The sequence below is a fragment of the Nannospalax galili genome, unplaced genomic scaffold, assembly GCF_000622305.1.
Source record: "Nannospalax galili isolate Female #2095 unplaced genomic scaffold, S.galili_v1.0 scaffold589, whole genome shotgun sequence".
Classification (NCBI taxonomy): Eukaryota; Metazoa; Chordata; class Mammalia; order Rodentia; family Spalacidae; genus Nannospalax; species Nannospalax galili.
In genome coordinates this window covers 186,480-208,106 of record NW_008360324.1, presented here as the reverse complement: position 1 = coordinate 208,106, position 21,627 = coordinate 186,480, and the positions used below count along the sequence as shown (strand labels likewise).

Sequence of the window (21,627 nt, the reverse complement as noted above, 5' to 3'; positions counted from 1 at the left end):
CTTGTTTGTTTGGTATTCTGCAAATCTCTTGTACCTGGATATATTTCTCCTTATTAGGTTTGGGAAACTTTTTTCTCTGATTTTGTTGAAAATGTTTCTGTGCCTTTGGTATGGTTATTTCCTCTTCTTCTATGTCCATAATTTGTAGCTTTGGTCTTTTCATGTGTCCCAAATGTCTCCTATGTTCTGCTTATATATGTATATGAGTATTGTTTTATGTATATAAAACTTTGTTTTATTATGTGTATATATGTGCTTATCATTGACCATTCCTGAATTACCCATTTCCTTTACCTTGCTTCTAACTCTGATATTCTGTTTTCCACATGACCTGTTCTCTTGGTAAGGCTTTCCACTGAGGATTTATTTTTTTCTTTACTGAATTTTTCCTTTCCAGCATCAGGTCACTTTGGCTTTTCTTCCACAGTTTTGTCTCTTTGATTCTGTTTTCACATACTGAATTGACTTCCTTATTTCATTTGGCTGTCTCATTTTGTTCTCTTGGAGTATATTCATATCTTCCTTGAGTTGTTTGAACATATCTGTGATTGTTCTTTTGAATTCTTTTTCTGGAAATGCTTCTAAGTTACTTTCATTGGAGGCCATTACTATGGGATTGACACTTTTTGGAGAAGACATATTGTCTTTTTAAAAAAAGTTTATTTATTATTTTTATGTGTATGACTGTATTGATTGCATGTATGTAAGTGCACTGGACTTGTGCAATGCCTGTGGAGGTCAGAGAAGGGCATCGGAACCCTTGGAACTGGAGTTAAGGATGGTTGTTAGCCACCATGTGGGTGCTGGGAATTTAATCCAGGTCCTCTGCAAGAGCAACTAGTGCTCTCAACCACTGAGCCATCTCTCCAGCTCCTTGTCTTGGTATATATATTTGCTTCTGTGCCGGGACTCACACATCTATAGTTAGTTTACTGGGTGAATTTTTCTTTCTTTTTTTCCTCTGTAAGTTTTAAAAAATGAATATTTTCAGGCATTTGTGATTAATCTTTTGAAAACTCTTTCAGTTCCTTGCTCCAATTTTTAATTAGATTCTTTTTAAAAAATTTTTTTTTGTATATTCTATTCTGGATACTAACCTTCGTCAGATGTATAGCTGGCAAAGATTTTTTTCCCATTCTGTAGGCTCCTCTTCACTTGACTGATGGTGCCCTTTGCTGTACAGAACTTTTAAGTTTCATTGATCCCATTTATGAATTGTTGGTCTTAATGCTTGAGTGATTGTATTCAGAAAGTCCTTTACTGTGCCTACAAGTTCTAGTATATTTCCTACTTTCTCCAGATTCAGAGTACCGGGTCTTATGTTGAAGCCCTTGATCCATTTGGAGTTGAATTCGGTGCAAGGCGAGAGATAAGGATCTATTTTGATCCTTCTACATGTAGCTATCCAGTTTCTGTTGCTGTCATAAAATACCCTGAAAAAAGCAACTTAAGAGAGAAAAGGCTTGTTTTAGCTTAAAATTCCTGGTCACAGCACACTATTGCAGGGAAGTCCAGACAATAGAAACTTGAATAACCTACTCACATTCACAGTCAGGGGAAAATACAGAATGATCAAATGCATGCTTGTGTCCAGTTTCTGTTCTCCACTGTCACACAGATCAGTATCTCCCATTGAGGAAATGGTGTCAACCATAGTGGGCAGGTCTTTCCTCTCAGTTAATGTAATATATTCCCCCCAGACCAAGTTGATGCGGACAATCCCTCATTGAGACTCTCTTCCCAAGTGACTCTAGATTGTGTCAAACTGACAATCAAAACTAACCATCACACCACAGAAAGTCTTTTCTCACCCAAAGGCATTTCCCTTGTTGTTTAATCTTCTTTACCAAAAATACACTTTAAATCTATAGCTCTTTCCCATCGAATGTTTTCTATTTCTTTATTTTGTTTTTAAAATCCCCAAAATATCTTCTTGTCAATAAAACAATCACATTTTAAATGAATACTCAGGATTGAGTTACAGGAATTAGTTTTTATCTCAAAAACACTGTAAAACAGAAATTGTGTGTTTTAAAAATGTATTTATTTTTAGTTTATGTATAAGAGTGTTATGCCTGAATGTAAGTACATCTGTCTCATACAAAGCCTGTGGAGGCCAGAAGATGGTGTTGGATCCTCTGGAAACCAGGCATGTAGCTCATACCTTTAGTCTGAGCGTATTACCTGTATGTATGTAAATGCACCTGTGTTGTGCAATGCCCTTGGAGATCAGAAGAGAGTGTCTTCCCCCTGGAACTGGGGTTATAGATGGTTGTTAGCCATGTGGGTACTAGAATTCAAACTTGGGTCCTCAGCAAGAGGAGCCAGTGCTCTTAACCACAGAGCCATTTCTCCAGCCCAATACTCCATAACTTTAAAAAGTGGCCACAGGCCTTATTATTTAGATAGCATAGAGAGAGCCCATAAAAGAGATCACTTAAGACTCTTAGGAACACAGCTGCAGCTGGTAAACAAGCAGCAAATGACTTACAACTTGAGACTGAAGAAAGCATGCAGGATTGCATTTAACCATTGAGAGGAGCAAAAGATAGAGTGGCAGTTTTGCAATCCTCCTGTTTGAAGATAAGGGGACAGGGCAGTTTAGCCTGGGCAGAGGAGTTTTGCTACTTGAGCTGCTTTATATTTTTCTTTGTTTGGTGCTTGTAGTGGGGAGCTGCAGTGTGTGTATGGGGATGTGGGGAGTGGGCAGGATCATAGCTTTGTGTCTCAGGGCTGTAGCTTCCAGGCTGGGGGAGGAGAGTAAAAGAAATTACAGAGAGGAGAGGAGGAGAGAGAGATGGCTAAGTTAAGGAAGGTTGAGGGCATGGCTGAAAGCGGTTCTGAGGCTAAAAAGGCAGCTTCGGAGTCTGTAAATTGAGTATCCATCAGCTTTCAGATACAACTCAGGGATGAGTCTGGGTAGGCTCTAGGGAGTGAGAGACCCATGAGGGATCATAATCTGACTCCCAGGTGTTAAACCTGGAGCTGAATTCATCTGGTAGGTCAAGACTGATCAGTCTAGACAATGATCCCAGGTTGAGATTGGACACAAATCAGCTGTGAGGGGGATGGGGAAGGACTGAGCTTTTTCGAGAAGCTGAGAAGTTGGCAATTTGCGTTTCTTCTTCTGGCCTGGAGGGGGAATCTTCTGGTGGAGACATGGTGAATTTCCCCAGACACAGAAGCAGCGGCTAGAGCGCAGCTGAAGGTAGGCCTGGGTGGGGTGGGTGCAAGGAAGAAGGAGGGTTAGCAAAGCTGGGCCAGGTAAAAGCGGGAAACGGAGCTGGAGAGATGGCTCAGCGGTTAAGAGCACTGACTGCTCTTGAAGAAGACCCGGGTTTGATTCCCAGCATCCAGATGGCGGCTACGAACCGCCCTTAATTCCTATTCTAGGGGGAATCCGAAGCCCTCTTCTGACCTCCGCGGCCTTACACGACACGGGTGCACTCACATACATGCAGGCAATACACTCATACACAGAAAATAGAAATGATAAAATTTTAAAAAGATAAAAAGAAAAAGTGGGAAACAGACATAGGGAGGGTTTTATTTTATTTTATTAATAGAGAAACTCTTGGAAGGAAAGAAAGTAGCGATGAGTCACGACTGTATTAGAACCGAGGGGCGGTCAGAGATGGACGACTCTGAGTGTGGCCAATCAGGGGAAGCTGGAGCTCTTATCTGATCCGAGCTGGGAGCCTGGCTGGGAAGGAAGAAAGTTGTTCTATGCAGCAGCCCTGCTATCTCCCACAGAGAAAGTTGCTTGCAGCTAGTTGTCTCCCAGCCATCTGGCTTGTTTTTCCTACAGAGAGGAAAGGACTGAGCCCTGACAAGGAGGTGGAAGCAAGTGGAGAAAGAAGCCGGGTGGAGAAGAATTTGGCTTCCCTTTGTGTCTGTGAAAGGAGGGAGACTGTAAGTGCTGGACAGAGCCCGTTAGAGAAGCAGACTGGGAAGGTGATGCATAGAAAGCCCCTGACCACTTGCTGTTGTGCTGTATAAAGTTGTCTTAAGTGTTATTATTTTGAGACACTGCCGTGAAGCCTGGTGGTCAAGTAGGCAGAGGAGTAATGAGCAAGCATTCTCATACTCCCCGATTTCATCCTGAATATGGCCTGGATCACAACCGGTAAACCGGGCAAGAAGATTAAACATCCTTAAACTCAGCTGGTTTAGGGCAATGGGTCCCACCCTGCCCTTGGAGAGGCATTTGACTCAGCTCTAAGTTCTGCCCAGTCCAGAGATGACAGATGTTCTGACAATCTGAGAACCACATCAGATGAGAGCAGAGGTCAGTGTGGGTGTGGAGAACGAATGGCAAAGGTGTAAGGGTCCCCCAAAGGCAATCCATTTCAGTGGCGCCCCCTCCTAGGCTTCAGCACCATTATGCATGTTCTTAGAACTCAGGGTTCAACAGAGACACTGAGGTGGCTTGTCCTTTCAGGTAAGAAATTTATTACAGGGATCTAGTGTGTGTATGTGTGTGTGTGTGTGTGTGTGTGTGTGTGTGTGTATGTGACAATGTATGCACTGAGGTCAGAGGACAAACCTAACAGGACTTAGTTAGAGGAAGTAGGAGGGTCATTGGAGGGTATACCTTGGAAGGGTATTTTTCCCTCAGCCCTTTTCTGTCACTTTCTGATTCCTGAGTGATATGAGATGGGCACCATCATGCCCTTCTGCCGAGGTGTTCCACCTCACCACAGGCCTAGAATCAATGAATCCCTGTGTCCATCCACTGAAACTGAAGGTCTGAGCTCAAATAAAGCTTTCCTTATTTAAGCTGTTTTTTTTTTTTTCTGTCATAACAATGGCCTCTGACTGACACTTTTTAAATCCATTTGTCCGTTGATAGGTGTCTAGGCTGATTTCCTTAGCTGTTGTGAACAGTACTGCAATAAATACGGGTATGCAGATGTCTCTTGCTCGGTGACTTGATTTCCTTTGGACATATTCTCAGAAGTAGTCTAGTTGGGTAATATTACAATTCTATTTGTAGCTCTTTGGGGAATACTGTAGAATTTTTCACAGTGTCTGTACTAATTCACACCTTCACCAGCATCACGAGTACATTTCCCTTCACATCCTTGCGTTTATTTTCTCATTCTTTTGATATCCATTCTAATGAGGTGTGATGAACCTCAGTGCAGTTTTGACTGAGTTTTCCTAATGTCTCAAGATGTTGGAACTTTTCTTTCATGTACTTTTGGATATTTGAATCTCTTCTTTTGATTGAACTTTTAATCTGACTTACTAAATTTTTCCTTTTGAGTTTTATTTGGGTTTGGGTTTTCTTCTATGTGTTTATTAAATTCTACTTTCACACCTTGAATTGTTTTCCTTATTTCATTCAGCTCTCTGTGTTTTCATGATCTCAGTTCTGGCATTTATTCATATCTTTGAGTTCCTTGAACATATTTATAATTGCCATTTTGAAATCATTGTTTTGTGTGTTGTCCAAGTTTCTTTTTTCAAGGAACATTACTCTAAGAGGACTCATTCTTGGAGGTGACATATTGTCTTAATTGTTTGTGTTGTTTATGTTTTTCTCGTTGGTGCCTCGGCATCTGGAGTTAGGTTGTTGGTAACGTTTTTGGTGTGGGTATCTGTGTCACCTTTGTTGAGTGGACATTTGAATCTCTGTTTGCTGTTACCCTAATTCATCAGGTTTTGGACCAGCTGAATGGTACTTGAGGTTCAGTCTTGGAGTGATTCAAGTGTTGATATGAGAATGGAGTACCAGAGTAGTCCTAGCTCAATCAGGGCTGGGTGCAGCATCTGAGCACAGGAGCAAACAGGAGTTAGAAGATTCTCAATGCAGACCCAAGAAAGCTTACAAGGTTCTATGGGTGGTCCCCGGTGAACAGGGGGGATGTCATGGTGGGAATGGGGGTTGCTACTGGTAGGAGTGTGTGCTGCTGAGGGCTCTGAGGCCTCAGGCAGCAGAGCAGGTATCTCCGTGGCAGTGGTAGTGTTCACACCTGGGACTCACTATGTAGACCAGGGTGGCCTTGAACTCACAGAGCAGAGATTCACCTGCCTCTGGCTCCAGGGTGCTGGTATTAAAGGTGTATGCCACCACGCCCGCCTTTTTTTAAAGTTGTATAGTCTATCAATCCTCTTTCGGAGGAGTACCTGGCAAAGATTTTCTCCTATCTTGTAGACTGTCTCTTTATTGCTTCCTTTGATGTATAGACACTTTTTAACTTGATATAATCCCATTGGTCAATTCTTGCCTTTGTTTTCTGAGCTATTGGAATCCCATTTAGAAAATTCTTGCCTGTGCCAATATCTTGAAGTTTTTCTCTTTTTTTCTTTTTGTAGTTTCAAAGTTTCATGTCTTGTGTCAAGGCCTTTGGCAGATTCTGAGTTCATTTTTTTGCATGTCTTCTCTTTCATTTCTGATTTTGAAAATCAGCTTTTCTGTATTGGGCGCGGTGGCCCACACCTTTAATCCCAGCACTTCAAAGGCAGAGGCAGGAGGATTGCCTTGAGATAGAGGCCAACATGGTCTACACTGTGAGTTCCAGATCCTGTCTCAAAAAGACCAAAATGAAACAAACCCAAAAATAAAATAAAAATAAAAATCAGCTTTTCTATACACCAACAATGAATTATCTGAAAAAGATACCAGGAAAAAATTATATTCACAGTAATTAAAAAAAATCCAACAACAAACAAATAAACTAATAACCCTAGGCATAAATAGGGGAAAACTATACTGTACCAAAGAGGGAAATTATAAAAGCCACTAGAAGATAGAAAAGATACCCCATGTTTATAGATCAGCAGAGTTAGTCCTGTTAAAACAGCCATATTACCCCAAACTGATTTCAGCCACTTGAGCCTTGTTTTTTTCCTTAAACCATCTAGAGATTTGTTGATTTTGTTTATCGTTTGGAACAACTTCTTTTCATTTTTTTTCCTATTTATTTCCACTCTGATTTTATCATTTCCTTCCTTCTGCTAACATTGGGCTTTGTTCTTTTTCTGCTTCCTTAAAGTATGACTGTGTATCTCAAATCTTTCTTCTTTTTGGAGGAGGTCTTGCTGTGTAACCCAGGCTGACCTTGAGCTTATGATGAGCCTCCTGCATCTGCCTCCCGAATTCTGGGATTACAGGCATATACCACAATACAGAGCTCCTCCTCCTCCTCCTCCTCCTCCTTTTCCTCCTCCTCTTCTCCCCTGTCCTCCTCCCCCCCTCCTCCTCTTCTTCCTCCTCCTCCCCCTCCTCCTCCTCCACCTCTTCCTCCTCTTCCCCCTCCTCCCCCTCCTCCTTCTCGCCTTCCTCCTTCTCCTCTTCCTCCTCCTGTTCCTCCTCCTCCTCCTCCTCCTTTTCCTCCTCCTTCTTCTCCCCTGTCCTCCTCCTCCCCCCTCCTCCTTTTCCTCCTCCTTCTTCTCCCCTGTCCTCCTCCCCCCTCCTCCTCCTCTTCTTCCTCCTCCTCCCCCTCCTCTTCCTCCACCTCTTCCCCCTCTTCCCCCTCCTCCCCCTCCTCCTCCTCGCCTTCCTCCTTCTCCTGTTCCTCCTCCTGTTCCTCCTCATCCTCCTCCTTCTCCTTTCCCTATCTTTACTTCCCCAGTACAGGGATTACAAGTGCAGCTGCCATGACTGGATTTTTAATGTGTGTGTTAAGGATCTGACTCCAGTCCTCAAACTTGTGTGGCAAATACTTCCTGAGCTATCTCCCCAACCTCTCAATTTTACTCCATTTTATTTGGTATTATCCTGCAGGTTATTGAGATTCTGTTTCCACCCCCTCATTTTCTTGTTTGAGTAATTTGTAACTATCTTCATATTCACTGACCTTTTCCTTTTAACATTCCAACTTGCTAATAGCCTTAGTCAATTATTTAAAAATTATTTTATCTGATTTATTTTCATTTTATGTGTATGAGTGTTTTGCCTGCATGTATATAAGTGCACCATATATGCATGAAAGCCCAGGGAGGCCAGAAGAAGAAGTCCTGGAACTGGAGATATAGAGAGTTGTTACCCACCATGTGGGTGCTGGGAATTGAACCTGGATCCTCTGCAAGAGCAGCTTGCAGAGCTGCTGAGTCATCTCTTCAGCCCCTTATTCAGTTACTTTTAATTTTTTTGGCCTTTTTGAGACAGGGTATCCCTGTAGCCCTAATTGGCCTAGAACTCACTATGTAGACCAGGCTGGCCTTGAACTCACAGAGATCCTCCTGCTTCTGCCTCACAAGTGTTGGGACTAAAAGCCTGCACCACCACACCCAGAAATTTTTTAAAATTATGAATATTGTTCCAGAATATTCACTTGATTCTTTTTTGTAGTTTCTGTTTCTCTGATAAGTTCTTCAGTTTTTAAATTCATTTTGGCCCTACTTTTTATGTTTGAACATATTTGTTAATTATTAAGTTCTTATTTGCTAATTCCAGTTTCTATCACTTATAAGTTCCTTTCTACTCACCAGTTTTTCTCTGGACTATGGCTTCAAGTGGTGTGTTTGAGTGTCAAGTTGAGAAAGGGTGGATTTGTGATGGTTAATACTGACTGTCAGCTTGACTGGATCTAGAAGCCCCTGAGCCAAACCTGTAGGAGTATCTATGAAGGAGTTTCTAAGTTGAGTTAACTGAGGTGGGTAGACCTACCTAAATGTGGACAGCACCACTGATGACATGGGGCCCTAGATCGAATAAAAAGGAAAAAGTGAGCCTAGCACCAGCATCCATCTCTGTCTGCATCCTGACTGCAGATCTGTTTGTGACCAGCTGCTTCAAGCTCCTGTCACTTGTGGATTGTACTTCCTTCCTGTCACCATACCCTCCCACCATGATGGACTGTATCTCCTTCAACTCTGAACCAAAAGAAACCCTTCCTCCCTCAAGTTGCTTCTTGTCAGGTGTTTGGTCATAGCAACAACAAAAGCACACACAAACTTACTATGTAGCCAGGCTGGCCTTGAACTCATGGTCCTCCTGTCTCAGCCTTCCCAGTGCTGGGGTTATAGGTATATATCACTACAGCTGTGGTAGCACATTGATGGAATTTCTTTCCTTTAAAACTTGAATAATCTTCCACTACAAGAATGGACTACATTTTATATTGCCTTCCTTTTATGGATGTCAATATTTGTCCTCATGCCTGTGACTGAATCTGTGATGGACCCTGTGTGTGTGTGTGTGTGTGTGTGTGTGTGTGTGTGTGTCTGTGCGCGCGCGCGCGCATGAGCGCGCGCTACTAGTAAGCAATACATCATCCGTTTCTGTTCCAATATTCAGCTCTTGGCAATGCAATTGACTAGATGCTGAGTTCTTAGCCACAGACTTGTGGTGAATTCCTATGCAGTCTCCTGGGTACCTCTCTCTATGTAGCTCTCACCAGTTACCCAGCCCAGCAAACTCCAGCCACGTCAGCATCACAAAATACTATTCTGTCTCTTCAGCTTAGTGAGTGAGACTGGTGTTCTGTTTAGGACTACTTTTCATTCTCTGGCCCTAGGTGGAAAGCCAGGATGATCAAGTGTATTTACCTTTGTGTTTCTCCTCTCTCAAAGACCACAACATTGCTTGTATGTACTTGTATGTAGGAATTTTCTTGGTTGGAGGGCAAGTCCAGCACCACTCTGTCAAAGCTTAAAGCAGTTCTATTCATTTTAACTCCTCTTTCCTCACTTCTGTCTTTATCAACTCTAACCCAGTGATCTTCTCCATGCTTAAGTGTTTCAAGTCCTTTTGTGTTTTGCTTACTTTAATTTTTAGTAGTGTGTTCCCTACTAGAAATAAATTGCTAAAACCTTAGTCTGCATTTGTTTCTCTTTGTAGTTACCTATGCATCATGAAATAACACCATGAGTAAAAGTAATGGAATTTCTGGCACTGTGAAGAATAAAAAGGAGGGGCAGCCGAAAGACTGTTCTGGGGAAGACAGTGTCATGTCATACTCAAAAGATGTATTTGGGCAATAGTCTGTGTCCCCGATGCAGCCAGTGGTCCATCTCACTAGCATTTCGAAGGGCTACGGAATGTGGGAATTAGCTCCTTTTGAAAGATGTTTCTTTTCTCAGAAGGAACAAAGAAGAAAAAAAGAATCTGTGATAAGTGCTAGGAGCTGCTCTTACTTTTAGTCTAGCACACTTCTAATAATTGCTTGGCTTGAGGGGATGGAGAGTTCAGTGGTTAAGAGCACTTACTGCACTTGCAGAGACCCAGGTTTGGTTCTTAGCACCTACATGGTGGCTTACAACCATCTGTAACTCCAGATCCACGGGAGGATCCGTTGCCCTCTTCTGGCCTCTGCAGGTACCAGGCACACCCATGATTTACCTATATGCAGGCAAAGTACTCATACAGATAAAGTAAAATAAGAACAAACAAGTCCTTGAAAAATTTCTAGGCTGGAGAACCATTTCCCAGTAGAGTGAGATGAGATTGGAAATGATATGGGTCTAAGGAGTGTCTAGGGAGTGTGGCGCAGTCAGTCTTTAAAATGCAACTTTGAATATTAATTTCTGTAGGCAGCCCTAGAATTTGAATCATTTCCTGAAAAATTATTTGTTTTTGTCAGGTTTCCTGCTACTTGTTTAGAGAATGGGCTGTTTCCTCACTGTCACTTATCGTCTCACACTTCTAACTTAACTCTCTCAACTGAATGTGAAAGGTGTTTGGAGATGGCTGATAGCACGATTTACTGCACGTTAGAGTTTCCTGCCACTTCTCAAGGCCGGGAGGACTGCAGACCACAGCCAAAAGGTGAGCTAAGCAGGTCAGCACAGAAAATTGTGGTATGACGGGATCTGAAGGATGAATGGAGAGGCGAGTCCTTCCTGTAGAGGGTACGGACCATTGAGGCTGACTTGAAGAACTGCTTTGGACTCAAGTTTGCAGTGCTGGGCTGGAATATGGGCATTTGGTTTATGGCACAGTATGCCATCCCATATCTCAGATAAGTTTTTCCCCTAGACACTTCTGTGAGCCCAGCTAATGTGTTCAGAGGCAATATTCTTTTCTTTTTGAAAACACTTTCCTTTATTCATGAGACTGTACACGTATACAATCACTTTCCTGTTTATCACTCCTGAACTAAAGCAAGAGATTTTTTGAGACAATTTTATTTGTAGTCAGGCTTGAGGTAACTTTAGTTGAACTATTTGTTTATTATTTATTTATTTATTTATGTATTTATGTATTTTTATTTATTTATTTATTATTTTGTGACATAGTCTCCCTGTAGACCAAGCTGGCTTTGATCTCACAGAGATTCACCTGCCTTTGCCTCCAGAGTGCTGGGATTAAAGGACTGCACCACCATGCTCAGTTGGTCTGTTTAAACTGCCATCTTTAACTATGAAATGAAGAAAATATAAACAGTTATTAAACTATGTATATAAGCGTACCACGTGGGTACCTTGTATCCACAGAAGAATGCATGGGATCTCCTGGAAATTGCACTTATGGACAGGTGTTAGCCATCATGCGGGTCCTGGGAACTGAACCTGGGTCCTCTGGAAGAGCAGCCAGTGCTCTTAACTGCTGAGCCATTTCCCCAGCTCTGAAATATAAGTTTAAGATGACACTATGTGTGGTAAACTGGAACCTAATAGTTGTTAGTTGGGATATATATATATATATATATAATGAAATTTTTTTTGTTTTAGTTACTTTCTTTTTTGTTATTTTTTTGAGACAGGGTCTCCTTGTAGCCCCAGCTAGCCTGGAACTCACTATGTAGACCAGAGTGATGTTAAACTCACAGAGATCTGCCTTCCTCTGCTTCCTGATTACTGGGATTACAGCCATGCGCCACCACACCCGGCTTAGTTACTTTCTTCAGTTGGAGATGGTGGCTGAACAAATCCAATAATAATTTGATACCATTTTTCATGTAGTGCAACACCCAGAATGAACGTTTATTTCACTAAACTTAACTCTTCTGTGGTATAAATATGTATATATCACTATAATGCTAGTAGTTTTTGGATTCATGAATCAAAATATTTATCATACTGAATTCTCTTTGTATGAAGGCATCCTTACTATAATTTCCTTTAACAAATTGAGACTTCTTTGTAGATCTATGTAAACATGAATGCAGATTAATGTATCTAAAAACTGAACAGAAACATGAGACTGAAATAGGAAAATTAAATTTTTTTCTTTTCTTTTCTTTACTGTTTTTTTTTTTTTTTTTTTGAGATAGCCCAAGCTGGCCTCAAACTTGCCATATAGCCAAGGATGACCTTGAACCCAACTTACGTATAAATATTCTAATTAAAGATTACCAAAAGAATCGAGATTGAAGCTTGAATGTTTTTACATTTTTTTCCTTCTCTTTGCACATAATCTCCAAACCATCAGGCTACAAGAAACTTATGATTTTAAAATAAAAATTTTGAAAAAATTCTCCATTTTCCAAGTTAAAAATATAGCATTCTTAGAGAGAGGTTGTATGCCTCATAGTTAACATGAAATTATGCTCCATCCTTAAACACAATATCAACCTTAACACATCACATTTCCAATAGTGACTTGCAAAGTAAGATGAATTTTTATCATCATCTACTTCGGGATGCAGGCTATTTTATTTTTATTTAAATTTTATTTATTTAAAATTTGAGTACATAGCACATTCACATGGTTCAAATTCAAAAGGTACAAAAGAATTCAAGCTAATAACTAAGTCTCTGGTCTATGCCCCTAACAACCCTTTTCCTCTTCCCAGAGGTAAATACTATCGGATGCTTGGATAGACTTCCACACTTGATCTTAGCTAAGAGACTGAGAAATGATCCTGGGTAGACTGCCAGAGAAATTAGTGTGCTTTGTTTTGAGGGATGGCTCTTTCTATTAACTATGTGTCTTGGAAATCACTTCATACCAGTTTAAAAAAAACCCATTTTCAGAAGCTGCATGCTTTCTGGATATGTTGAAGTATATTTTGTTGGTCTTTTACTGATAGGCATTTAGGTTGCATTCCATCTCTCCTTCCTACAAACATGGCTTCCATGATCAACTTTAAAAATATGACATTTTACACATATGTGAATATCTGTAGAAAAAAAATTTCTCAAGGAGAAATTTCAGGGCTGCAGGGCTAATACTTTTGCAATCCTGGTAAATAATGCCAAATTGTCCTCTGACTCCAACAAGGCTGAAACAGTTTACAAACTCACCATCAACATGTAAGCCACAATTTCAAAGGTAAAAGTTTTCTTTAACTTGATTTCAGACCAAGTTCCTGGTCCAGGGAGGGGATCCTTGTGGGAGTTCTCCATCCCTCTAGCCAGAATTGCTTCAAGAAACCAGATATTCTCCCCTGCACGTCTCTTTCTGACTGGGATTTGATTCTTTGTTTCTGCAGCTGTGTTTTCCCGACGGCGCTCTCTTCCTTGCCTCATGGCTGTGGCTTTGGGGCTTGTGACTGTGATTCTTCTGAGTATCCTGGTCTACCAACAGATTCTGTGCTATGGTAAGTGCTGACATAACCCAAAACACACGTTTCATTTTATGCTATGAAACACTGTAAGAGGAAGTTTGAAAAATGAAAAATAATTCTAACAAAATTAATTGCCACCTCTGTACATGTCTCCTAGTTCAAATCCTCCATTTTTGATCACGTGTGTTTGTGCACTTACTTTCTTACCAGAATTATGATAAAATCCTCTTAAAAGCTCTCCCACTTTTTTTTCCCAAAACAATACAAAATAGTTCCAATCATAGGTTACTTATGATTTTGCATATTGTTTTTAATTTTCATATTGTGCCACAATTTTCCTACTAATGTATTTATCATAGTCATTAAACTATATAATATTGGTGGCATTTAATCTTCCACATGACAGATATCAATAGATATAGCATTAGTAATTATCACTGAGTTTTTGGGAACTATGGGCACTTTCAAATATTCTAAAACTATCTTCTGTAGGTTTAGTTCTTCTAGGTCCTTAAATCTGATGACCCTGAGGGCTCCGTTGATTGTTTCACAAGTGGAGTTTTAATTCAGGTTTATGCTATGAGAGATGATTGTTAGTGACACGAGTTTTACAGAATTTACTCTAGCATCTTCACCTCATACTCGAGAACTGCTTTTTTTGGGGGTGGGGTGGGGGTCTTTTTGAGACAGGGTCTCCCTGTAGTCCTAGCTGGCCTGGAACTCACTATGTAGACCAGGTTGGCCTTGAGCTCTCAGAGATTTGCCTGCCTCTGCCTCCTGAGTGCTGGGACTAAAGGTGTGCCCCTCCACACCTGGCTGAGAACTACTTTTTTTAAAAAGAAAGATTTATTTTTATTTTATATGTATGGGTGTTTTGCCTTTGTGGATTTATGCAAGTGTGTACCACATGTGTGCAATGCCTGTGGAAGCCAGAGAGGTTGATGGATCCTTAGAACTGGAGTTATGGATGATTGTGAGTGCTGGGACTTGAACCCAGGTTCTCTGCAAAAGCAGCCAGTGCTCTTAACTGCTGAGCCACCTCTCAAGCCCCTGAGTCCTACTTTTGACAGAGAGACACGCCCAGGGCAGTTGCACTTTCTGATGCAGGCACCAGTTGTCTGAAAAAGGCTCAAATCCCTAAATGCCAGGTGAACACCTCAGGCCCAAGACCCCCATCTTCATACCATGCACCCTTCCCACAGGAAGTTGCCCAATCTTTTCATGGAAAGGAAAGCATTCCCTACTTTTAAATCCCCAACTTAGATCATGCAGTCATACTGCGGTTGTATGTCTCTAGGTGCCCATCTGGCAGAATTGCTCATGGTGATTTTATGCAAATATATTCCAAAGTAGAAAAATCAATAGAATAATGGAATCTTATTTGAAATCACCTTTGAAGTTTACTTAGTTTCCTCTCATTTTGACAGAACTATAATTGGACTATTTTCAAAACCTGGGGGTGGTCTGTATTTCTAAGAACCTAGTAAGAATTTGATCGCTTTTAATTTTAGCATTCTGGTGTTATTTTATGTTACAAAACATTTTAAATTTAGGTAAATCACTGTTTCTGAGTATAAGGATCCCCCCCCCAATTTCTATTGGTTATAGACAATCAATCTATGATGATAAAACAGTTGTGGGTTCTTTATCATTTCTTTCCTTTTCTTATACCCCATTATGGGTGCCATATTGAGGCTGGACTTCCTGTTTCTCCCTTGTAATAGCAGTGAATAGACTGAACACGTGCAGGGAATGATACATATGCATTATTTAAGTGCATGCTGATTTTATCTAGCCTGTAACATTACATGTATATAGAGGAGTTTTAGTGTAAAGTACTGTCTACAGCCTTTAGGCAGATTAGATATTTGGTCAGAGCCACATGCTTGCTTAGTGGTGTACTGTGCTGGATAGCTTTAGTGTCAACTTGACACACCTGGGCTGAGGGAGCCTCAATTGGGGAATTTCCTCTATTTTACTGGCCTGTGGCCATGTCTGAGGCGCATGTTCTTGATGAGTGACGTGGGAGGGCCCAGCCCACTGTGGGTGGTGCCACCCCAGGGCAGGTAGGCCTGTGTTGCATAGGAAAGCAGGCTGAGCAGGGGTCAGGGGAGCAAGCCAGTAAGCAGCATTCCTCCATGGCCTGTGCTCCAGCTCCTGCCTCCAGGTTCCTGCCCTGAGTTCCTGCCTTGGGCTCCCTGATGAACTGCGACCTGGGAGATTTAAGATAAACTCTTTCCTCCCCAAGTTGGTAGTGGTCAGAGTGTTTTGTCAGAGCAATGAAGAACAAACTAGGACAAGTACGTTAATAGTGAAGTTGAACATTGTGGAGGGCTCAGTTTGAGGCCGTGTATTGTTATGCATTTCTTTAAATCTTAATCTGAAACGTGGTAGGGCAGGGAAGACCCTGGAGATGCTGTATTTCCTTATACCTTCCTTTCCATGTCAGGACTATTTCCTTAATAGAGATGTGAACCATGCATCCTCTTTCTTTCTAGGCTCCAAGGACTCCACTTGTGACCGCTGTCTCAGCTGCCCAAACCTCTGGCTGAGAAATGGTAGCAATTGTTATTATTTCTCAGTGAAGAAAAAGAACTGGAATTCTAGTCTGGAATTCTGCACAGACAAAGACTCAGATCTCCTTATGTTGAAGGACAGCCAGGAAATGGTAAATAAAAATACTTAGAAAATAGTTATTTTCCTTCCTTCTCCTCTTTCTCCCTCCATTCCTTCCTCCCTTTCTTTTAGATGAGGGTTTATTATGTAGTCCAGGCTGACTTTGAACTCAGACCGTGCAGCCTCAGTCTCCAGCATATGCCATTATACCTTCTCTCTCTCTCTGGTGTGTGTGTGTGTGTGTGTGTGTGTGTGTGTGTGTGTGTGTAGGTATGGGTAATGTGTATGCATGTGTATGTATGTGTGCATATGTGTGTGTGTGTGTGTGTGTGTGTGTGTGTTGGAGGTGAGGAGGTGGAATGTATTGCTGAGAGGAATTAAACCTAAAGTTACAGATCTAATTAAAAGGCATTAGGTTTAGGGGTTGGAGAGATGGCTCAGTGACAGCCTCTTCTGTCCTCCGTGGGCATTGCATGACATGGGTGCACTTACGTACATGCAGGAGTAACATTCACACACATAAAATAAAAATAATAAATAAATAAAAATAATAAAAGGCATTAGGTGTAGAAACACACAGGCCCAACAAGGAGGCAGTGACTTCTATACAAGAGCCAGTGGGACTTGGGAGAGAAACGGAGAAGAGCGACCACAGGGACGAAAAGGCCATGCACAGGAATTAAATGTCTTTTTAAAAATGTTTTCCTTTTGTTTGTTGGAATTCAATGACTTCTAGATTGAGGAAAAAATGTCCAGAAAGTTGGGTTATAAGGAAGGGAAACTGTTGGAGTTCCATATGCTGTGGGCCTCTCAAATCCTTTCTGTTAGCCAAGTCTCTGAGAAATCTGTTAGTCCCGAAGGATGATAAGCAACATGAAGAATTGACACCCTGGCACAAAACTTGGTCAGATTCAATTATAATTCATGTATATAAAGAAAATAAGAAATTGTAGTCCGGTTTTTAGTGCTCATTTCTTGCTGCCTTTAAAAAATAATATTGCTGTTTGTTTTAATTTGTGGGGGGGGGCAGGTAGAATCAAGTCACAGAGAATAGTTTATTAAGAATTTGGGACTGGAGAGATGGCTCGGTGGTTAGGAGCACTGGCTGCTCTTACAGAGGATCGGGGTTTGATTCCTAGAACAACTGTCTTTAACTCAAGTTCCAGGGGATCTGATGCTCTCTTCTGACTTCCATGGGCCTTGTACACAGGTACATTTACATGCACACAGGCAATACATTCATACACATAAAATAAAATAAAAATAATAAAATATTTTAGAGAATTGAGAGACAGGGACTGGAGAGATGACTCAGCAGTTAAGAGCACTTGTTGCTCTTGTAGAGGATTTGGATTGGGTTTCCAGCACCAACATGGGAGCTCACAACTGTCTTAACTCCAGTTCCAGTGTATCTGATGCCCTCCTCTAGCCTCTGCAGGTACCAGGCATGCCTATGGCACACTTACATACATGCAGACAGAATACTCATATACATAAAATAAAAATAAAAGAATCTTTAATGTTTACTCCTTGATGTTAAAAAAAGGAAGTGAGAGTCAGGGGCTGTATAATCCAGGCTGGTCTCAAACTCAGGACTCTCTGGACTCAGCCTTCTGAGTGATGACAGCCATGTGGAAATCTAGAGGCCATTATAGAAAGAAGTAAAAGCCATGCAAAGATCCTAATGTAAAAATGTTCTTGGCCTGGTAAAGGCACAGAAAGTTCATGGGGCTGGAACTTAGTAAATGGTTGCCAGGGCCTGGATTGTGCCAGGCTTTGTATTTATAGTATAGATTTTAGATTTTTAAAACTGAAATCCAATGAAGAGAACATAGAGCTTGTCCTGATGGTAGGAAACGGCACAGTAGGCTCATCTAATGCCTGCCTTTCCTGCGAGGGCAGGAGAGTTGATTTTCACTTTACCTTAAGGCATAAGCTCTTTGTTCTTGGTGGTTATAGGTGTGATCAGGTAAAGGAAGGCAATTAACCAGCTCCTAATTTCTTTCTCTTCAGTCACCATCTTCCAGGAATAGAATAAAAAAAATGACAGCAAAATAGGACATTTAGTGGCATCATAATAGGAGTTGAAATTTTACTGGACTTTCTTAATTCTGAATGAAAGACAGTTTTCTCCCAAAGAAATCATTCAGTTAATGCTAACCTAAAATTTACAAAATGAACTTGTTTAAGTAATTCAATCCAAATTCAACTAATTAAGCTGTCAGAAAATATTAAAAGCTCAATTCTTCATTATGCTAATACCAACCTATAAAGGTGGATTTATCCTTTATTTTGTTTAACATGCAGGGCAATTTCCTTAGTGTATAAACGTCTTCATTCAATTGCAAAACGGTGTAGAGCAAAGCATCCCTTATCTTTGCTTCCCTGGGTAGCACAACACACATATGGCTGTAATTAGTTTAACTACCGTGAAGCTTACTGTCTTAAGAATTTTCCCTCCTGTGTACAAGTTCGATGAAGACTTGGAACATGAGCGTAAAGTGGATGAGGGGAAATACAAGCAAATTGCCATGAGGTTAATCATAATTTGTGTATCGGATGAGGAAGAAAGCAGCACTGTTCAGCTTTCTTTTGAATACCTATCTGGTGCTCCATCTAATCAGAAAGGAAGCTGTGATGCAAGGGGGAGATGCAAAACTATCTTATCTGTCGTATTATGAGCATGTGCTTATAAACCAAAGGTCAATTCTGGGAAGCTGCTCCTTCTTGCAACAGACAGATCTCTGTTAGAATTAGAGATCAGAACTGTACTGGAATTAGAGTCCACACGAAGGATTTGGAGTGCTTGTTTGTCTCAGCTCAGATCATTATAATAAAATAGCATAGGGTGGAGGTCTTCACAGACATTTGTCTCACAGTTCTAGAGGCTGGGACATCCAAGTCAGAGTCCCAGAAGCTTTAGTTCCTGATGAGGGCTCCTTGCATCTCATACAATGCATGGTGCCTCTCCCTGGTGTCTTCACTTGAGAGAGAGCTCGAGCTCTGTCTTGTCTTTTCTTATTATAAGGACAGGAATCCTATCACAGGGCTCTGTCCTAATGACTTCATGTAAGCCTGATTATCTCTAAAGGATCTACCTTTAGATACTATCAAATTGGGGATGGGGTTTCAGCATGAATTTTGGGTACATACAAATACCCGGTCCTCTACCCGTGATATAAGGATAATTATTTGATCTCTTCACGAGGTCTCTCATTTTCTGATTTTTGTTATTTTTATCATCATCTTTAATTTCTTCCTCAGTACCTATTTCAAGACTCCCTAAACCAGGAATTTCACTGGATTGGTCTGAGGAATAATTCTGGTTGGAAGTGGGAAGATGGATCAGTTCTAAACTCAAGGTAAAGTTTTGAAGGCACAAGGGTAAAACAAACAAAAAAAGAAGAGAAAAAAGGAAGGAAAAAATGGAGGCTCAGGAAACACGAAAAACAGAGAGGAGAGAGAGGGCAAAAGGGAGAGACAACGGGGAACAAGGAATGGGATGCACAGTGGTGACAGAAAGGACAGAAGTGATGGCATTTTAGAGGCTAATGAGCAATTTAAAAATATTTATTATTTTAATTTTATGTGTAAGAGTGTATTGCCTGCATGTATGTAAGTGCACCCATGTTATGCAATGCCCACAGAGGTCAGGGTGTTAGATTCCCTGAAACTGGAATTACAGACGATTGTTAGCCACCATGTGGGTGCTGGGATTTGAACCCAGATCCTCTGGAAGAACAAGAGTTCTTAACTACTGAGGCATCTCTCCAGCCCCCTAATGAACAATTTTTATTCTTAAGCTGTTTGGGGACCTTAGGGATTGGAACAGGAGACAGAGCCAACTTTTTCTATAATGTCTTTTACTGTGCATACTACTGTAAGCAACTGACTTCTCTGGTTTCTTTCAGGATTAATTCCAACAGTTTGGTCCAGAAGTGTGGTGCCATCAACAAAAGCGGACTTCAAGCCTCTAGCTGTGAAGTTCCTTTGCAGTGGATCTGTAAGAAGGTCATAAGCTGATGAATACCGCTATGTCCTGAGCCTCAGATCTGTCATAGGAACCTTCAAAAGAGGAAACTGGCTTCTGGGATATTTGGTCAGCCATGAGTGTGTTTTTAACAAATGCCAAATCTGCTCTGATGTGGCCCTAGATAGAAGATTAGCACGTTCTCTGAGAATGCACACTTTCCCGCTGGGTTTTCACTGAGACTATTTCAGTATTATGTTTGCAATTTAAAGTGCAGACCTAGGCAACTCTGTGCAGAAATATGCTGTGGTGGGGGCACATAATAGTGGTTACTAGAGTCTAGGAGAGCGAGGGGATGGTTAGATTGAGTAGTGATTTCTAGTGCTTTGTAGCTCAGTAGGGTGACAAGAACAATCAATAATTATCCCATGGCTGATGGTTTATTGTGGATTTCAAAATAGCTAGACAAGAGAACTGTGAATGTTCCCAAGTGCCCAAGATGATGGATATGCTGATGACCCCCATTAGATCATTACATGTTTTACCTGTATTGCACTATCATCACATTGTACCCCATAATTGTATACAATTATTATGTATCAATTAAAAATAAAAATAAAGTAAGACATTGAAAATTAATACTTTTTCTGTTATATTTCTGCACTATATTCTGAACTAATCTGAAGACATCTGTGCAAGGACATAGTATTGGTGATGTCCTGGAGGACCTGCCTGGGTACTGATATGATACACACATAACGTTGACTTAATGGTGCTTCCCCTTGATGGTACATTTTGTCATAACAGTGGCTCTCTGTGGATGAAATTTTATTCTAAGGAGCACTGCTCACTACGAGATCATGGGAATCTGAGCTGTGAAAGGCAGATGAGGATGGAGCGGGGCTTTCTGCTGCTCAGAACTTCACACATCATAACCTGCACTTAGCTAAATCTGTTTTTTTTAAAATAAGCTTGCATAAGTGTGGTTATGACAAGCCAGTGTGTGACAGTTTATTTTCTATGTAGTAAATGTGTGATTTTCATATTAATTTTGTGATAGTTATTAATCTGGTAATGCATTTTCATAGAGGAAAGTTTCCAGAAGTTTATGTGTTTGAAGCGAGTTAGTTTAGACGTGAATGTCTCAAAAGTGACAAAACTTTCTTACTTCTTATAGTTTGGATACGGAAGGTAAGAAGGTGCAGTTGGCTCATATAAGAAGTAGTACTCAAGTAAACAATTGTCTTTTTGACGATGCTGGAGTGTCACATTTGTCTTAACAGTTCACACGTACTGTAGAACATGACCTACAATTTTTCTACCACTGTATTTTAATAATCTAAGATAGTACTTCCATTCAGTGAATATTCCGTAAATTGATGAATAAAATATAAGAAACTAAAAATATTTGGCCCGGAGCGATGACTCAGTAGTTAAGAACAAGCTGCTCTTGCACAGAACTCAGTTGGGTTCCCAACACCCAACATGGCCGCTAACTCCAGTTCCAGGGGATCTGGTACCTTCTTCTGGCCTCTCTGGGCATTACATGTGCAACCAGTCACATACATGCAGTCAAAATATTCATCCACACAAAATAAAAATAAATAAATTAGCTTAAAATATTTATTCTAGTTGTTTTTG

At 40.9% G+C, this 21,627-nt stretch overlaps 1 protein-coding gene across 1 annotated transcript; it reads left to right on the top strand.

Annotated features, from left to right (window-relative positions):
• The first annotated feature begins 3,859 nt into the window (after window positions 1-3,859).
• On the top strand, window positions 3,860-20,545 carry Klrg1 (killer cell lectin like receptor G1). Its single transcript, XM_008825495.2, has 6 exons — window positions 3,860-3,912; window positions 10,533-10,717; window positions 13,326-13,433; window positions 15,899-16,068; window positions 19,281-19,378; window positions 19,928-20,545. The coding sequence occupies exons 2-6, from the start codon at window positions 10,636-10,638 to the stop codon at window positions 20,037-20,039; spliced, it is 570 nt and encodes a 189-aa protein (XP_008823717.1). The 5' UTR covers window positions 3,860-3,912; window positions 10,533-10,635; the 3' UTR covers window positions 20,040-20,545.
• The last annotated feature ends 1,082 nt before the right edge of the window (window positions 20,546-21,627 follow it).

Bases quoted from the DNA above. Each gene is read 5' to 3' on its own strand.
- Klrg1 (XM_008825495.2), top strand. From the start codon at position 10,636: ATGGCTGATAGCACGATTTACTGCACGTTAGAGTTTCCTGCCACTTCT. The intron at 10,718-13,325 runs GTGAGCTAAGCA...TTGTTTCTGCAG, and splicing joins CTGCAGACCACAGCCAAAAG to CTGTGTTTTCCCGACGGCGC. The intron at 13,434-15,898 runs GTAAGTGCTGAC...CTTTCTTTCTAG, and splicing joins CCAACAGATTCTGTGCTATG to GCTCCAAGGACTCCACTTGT.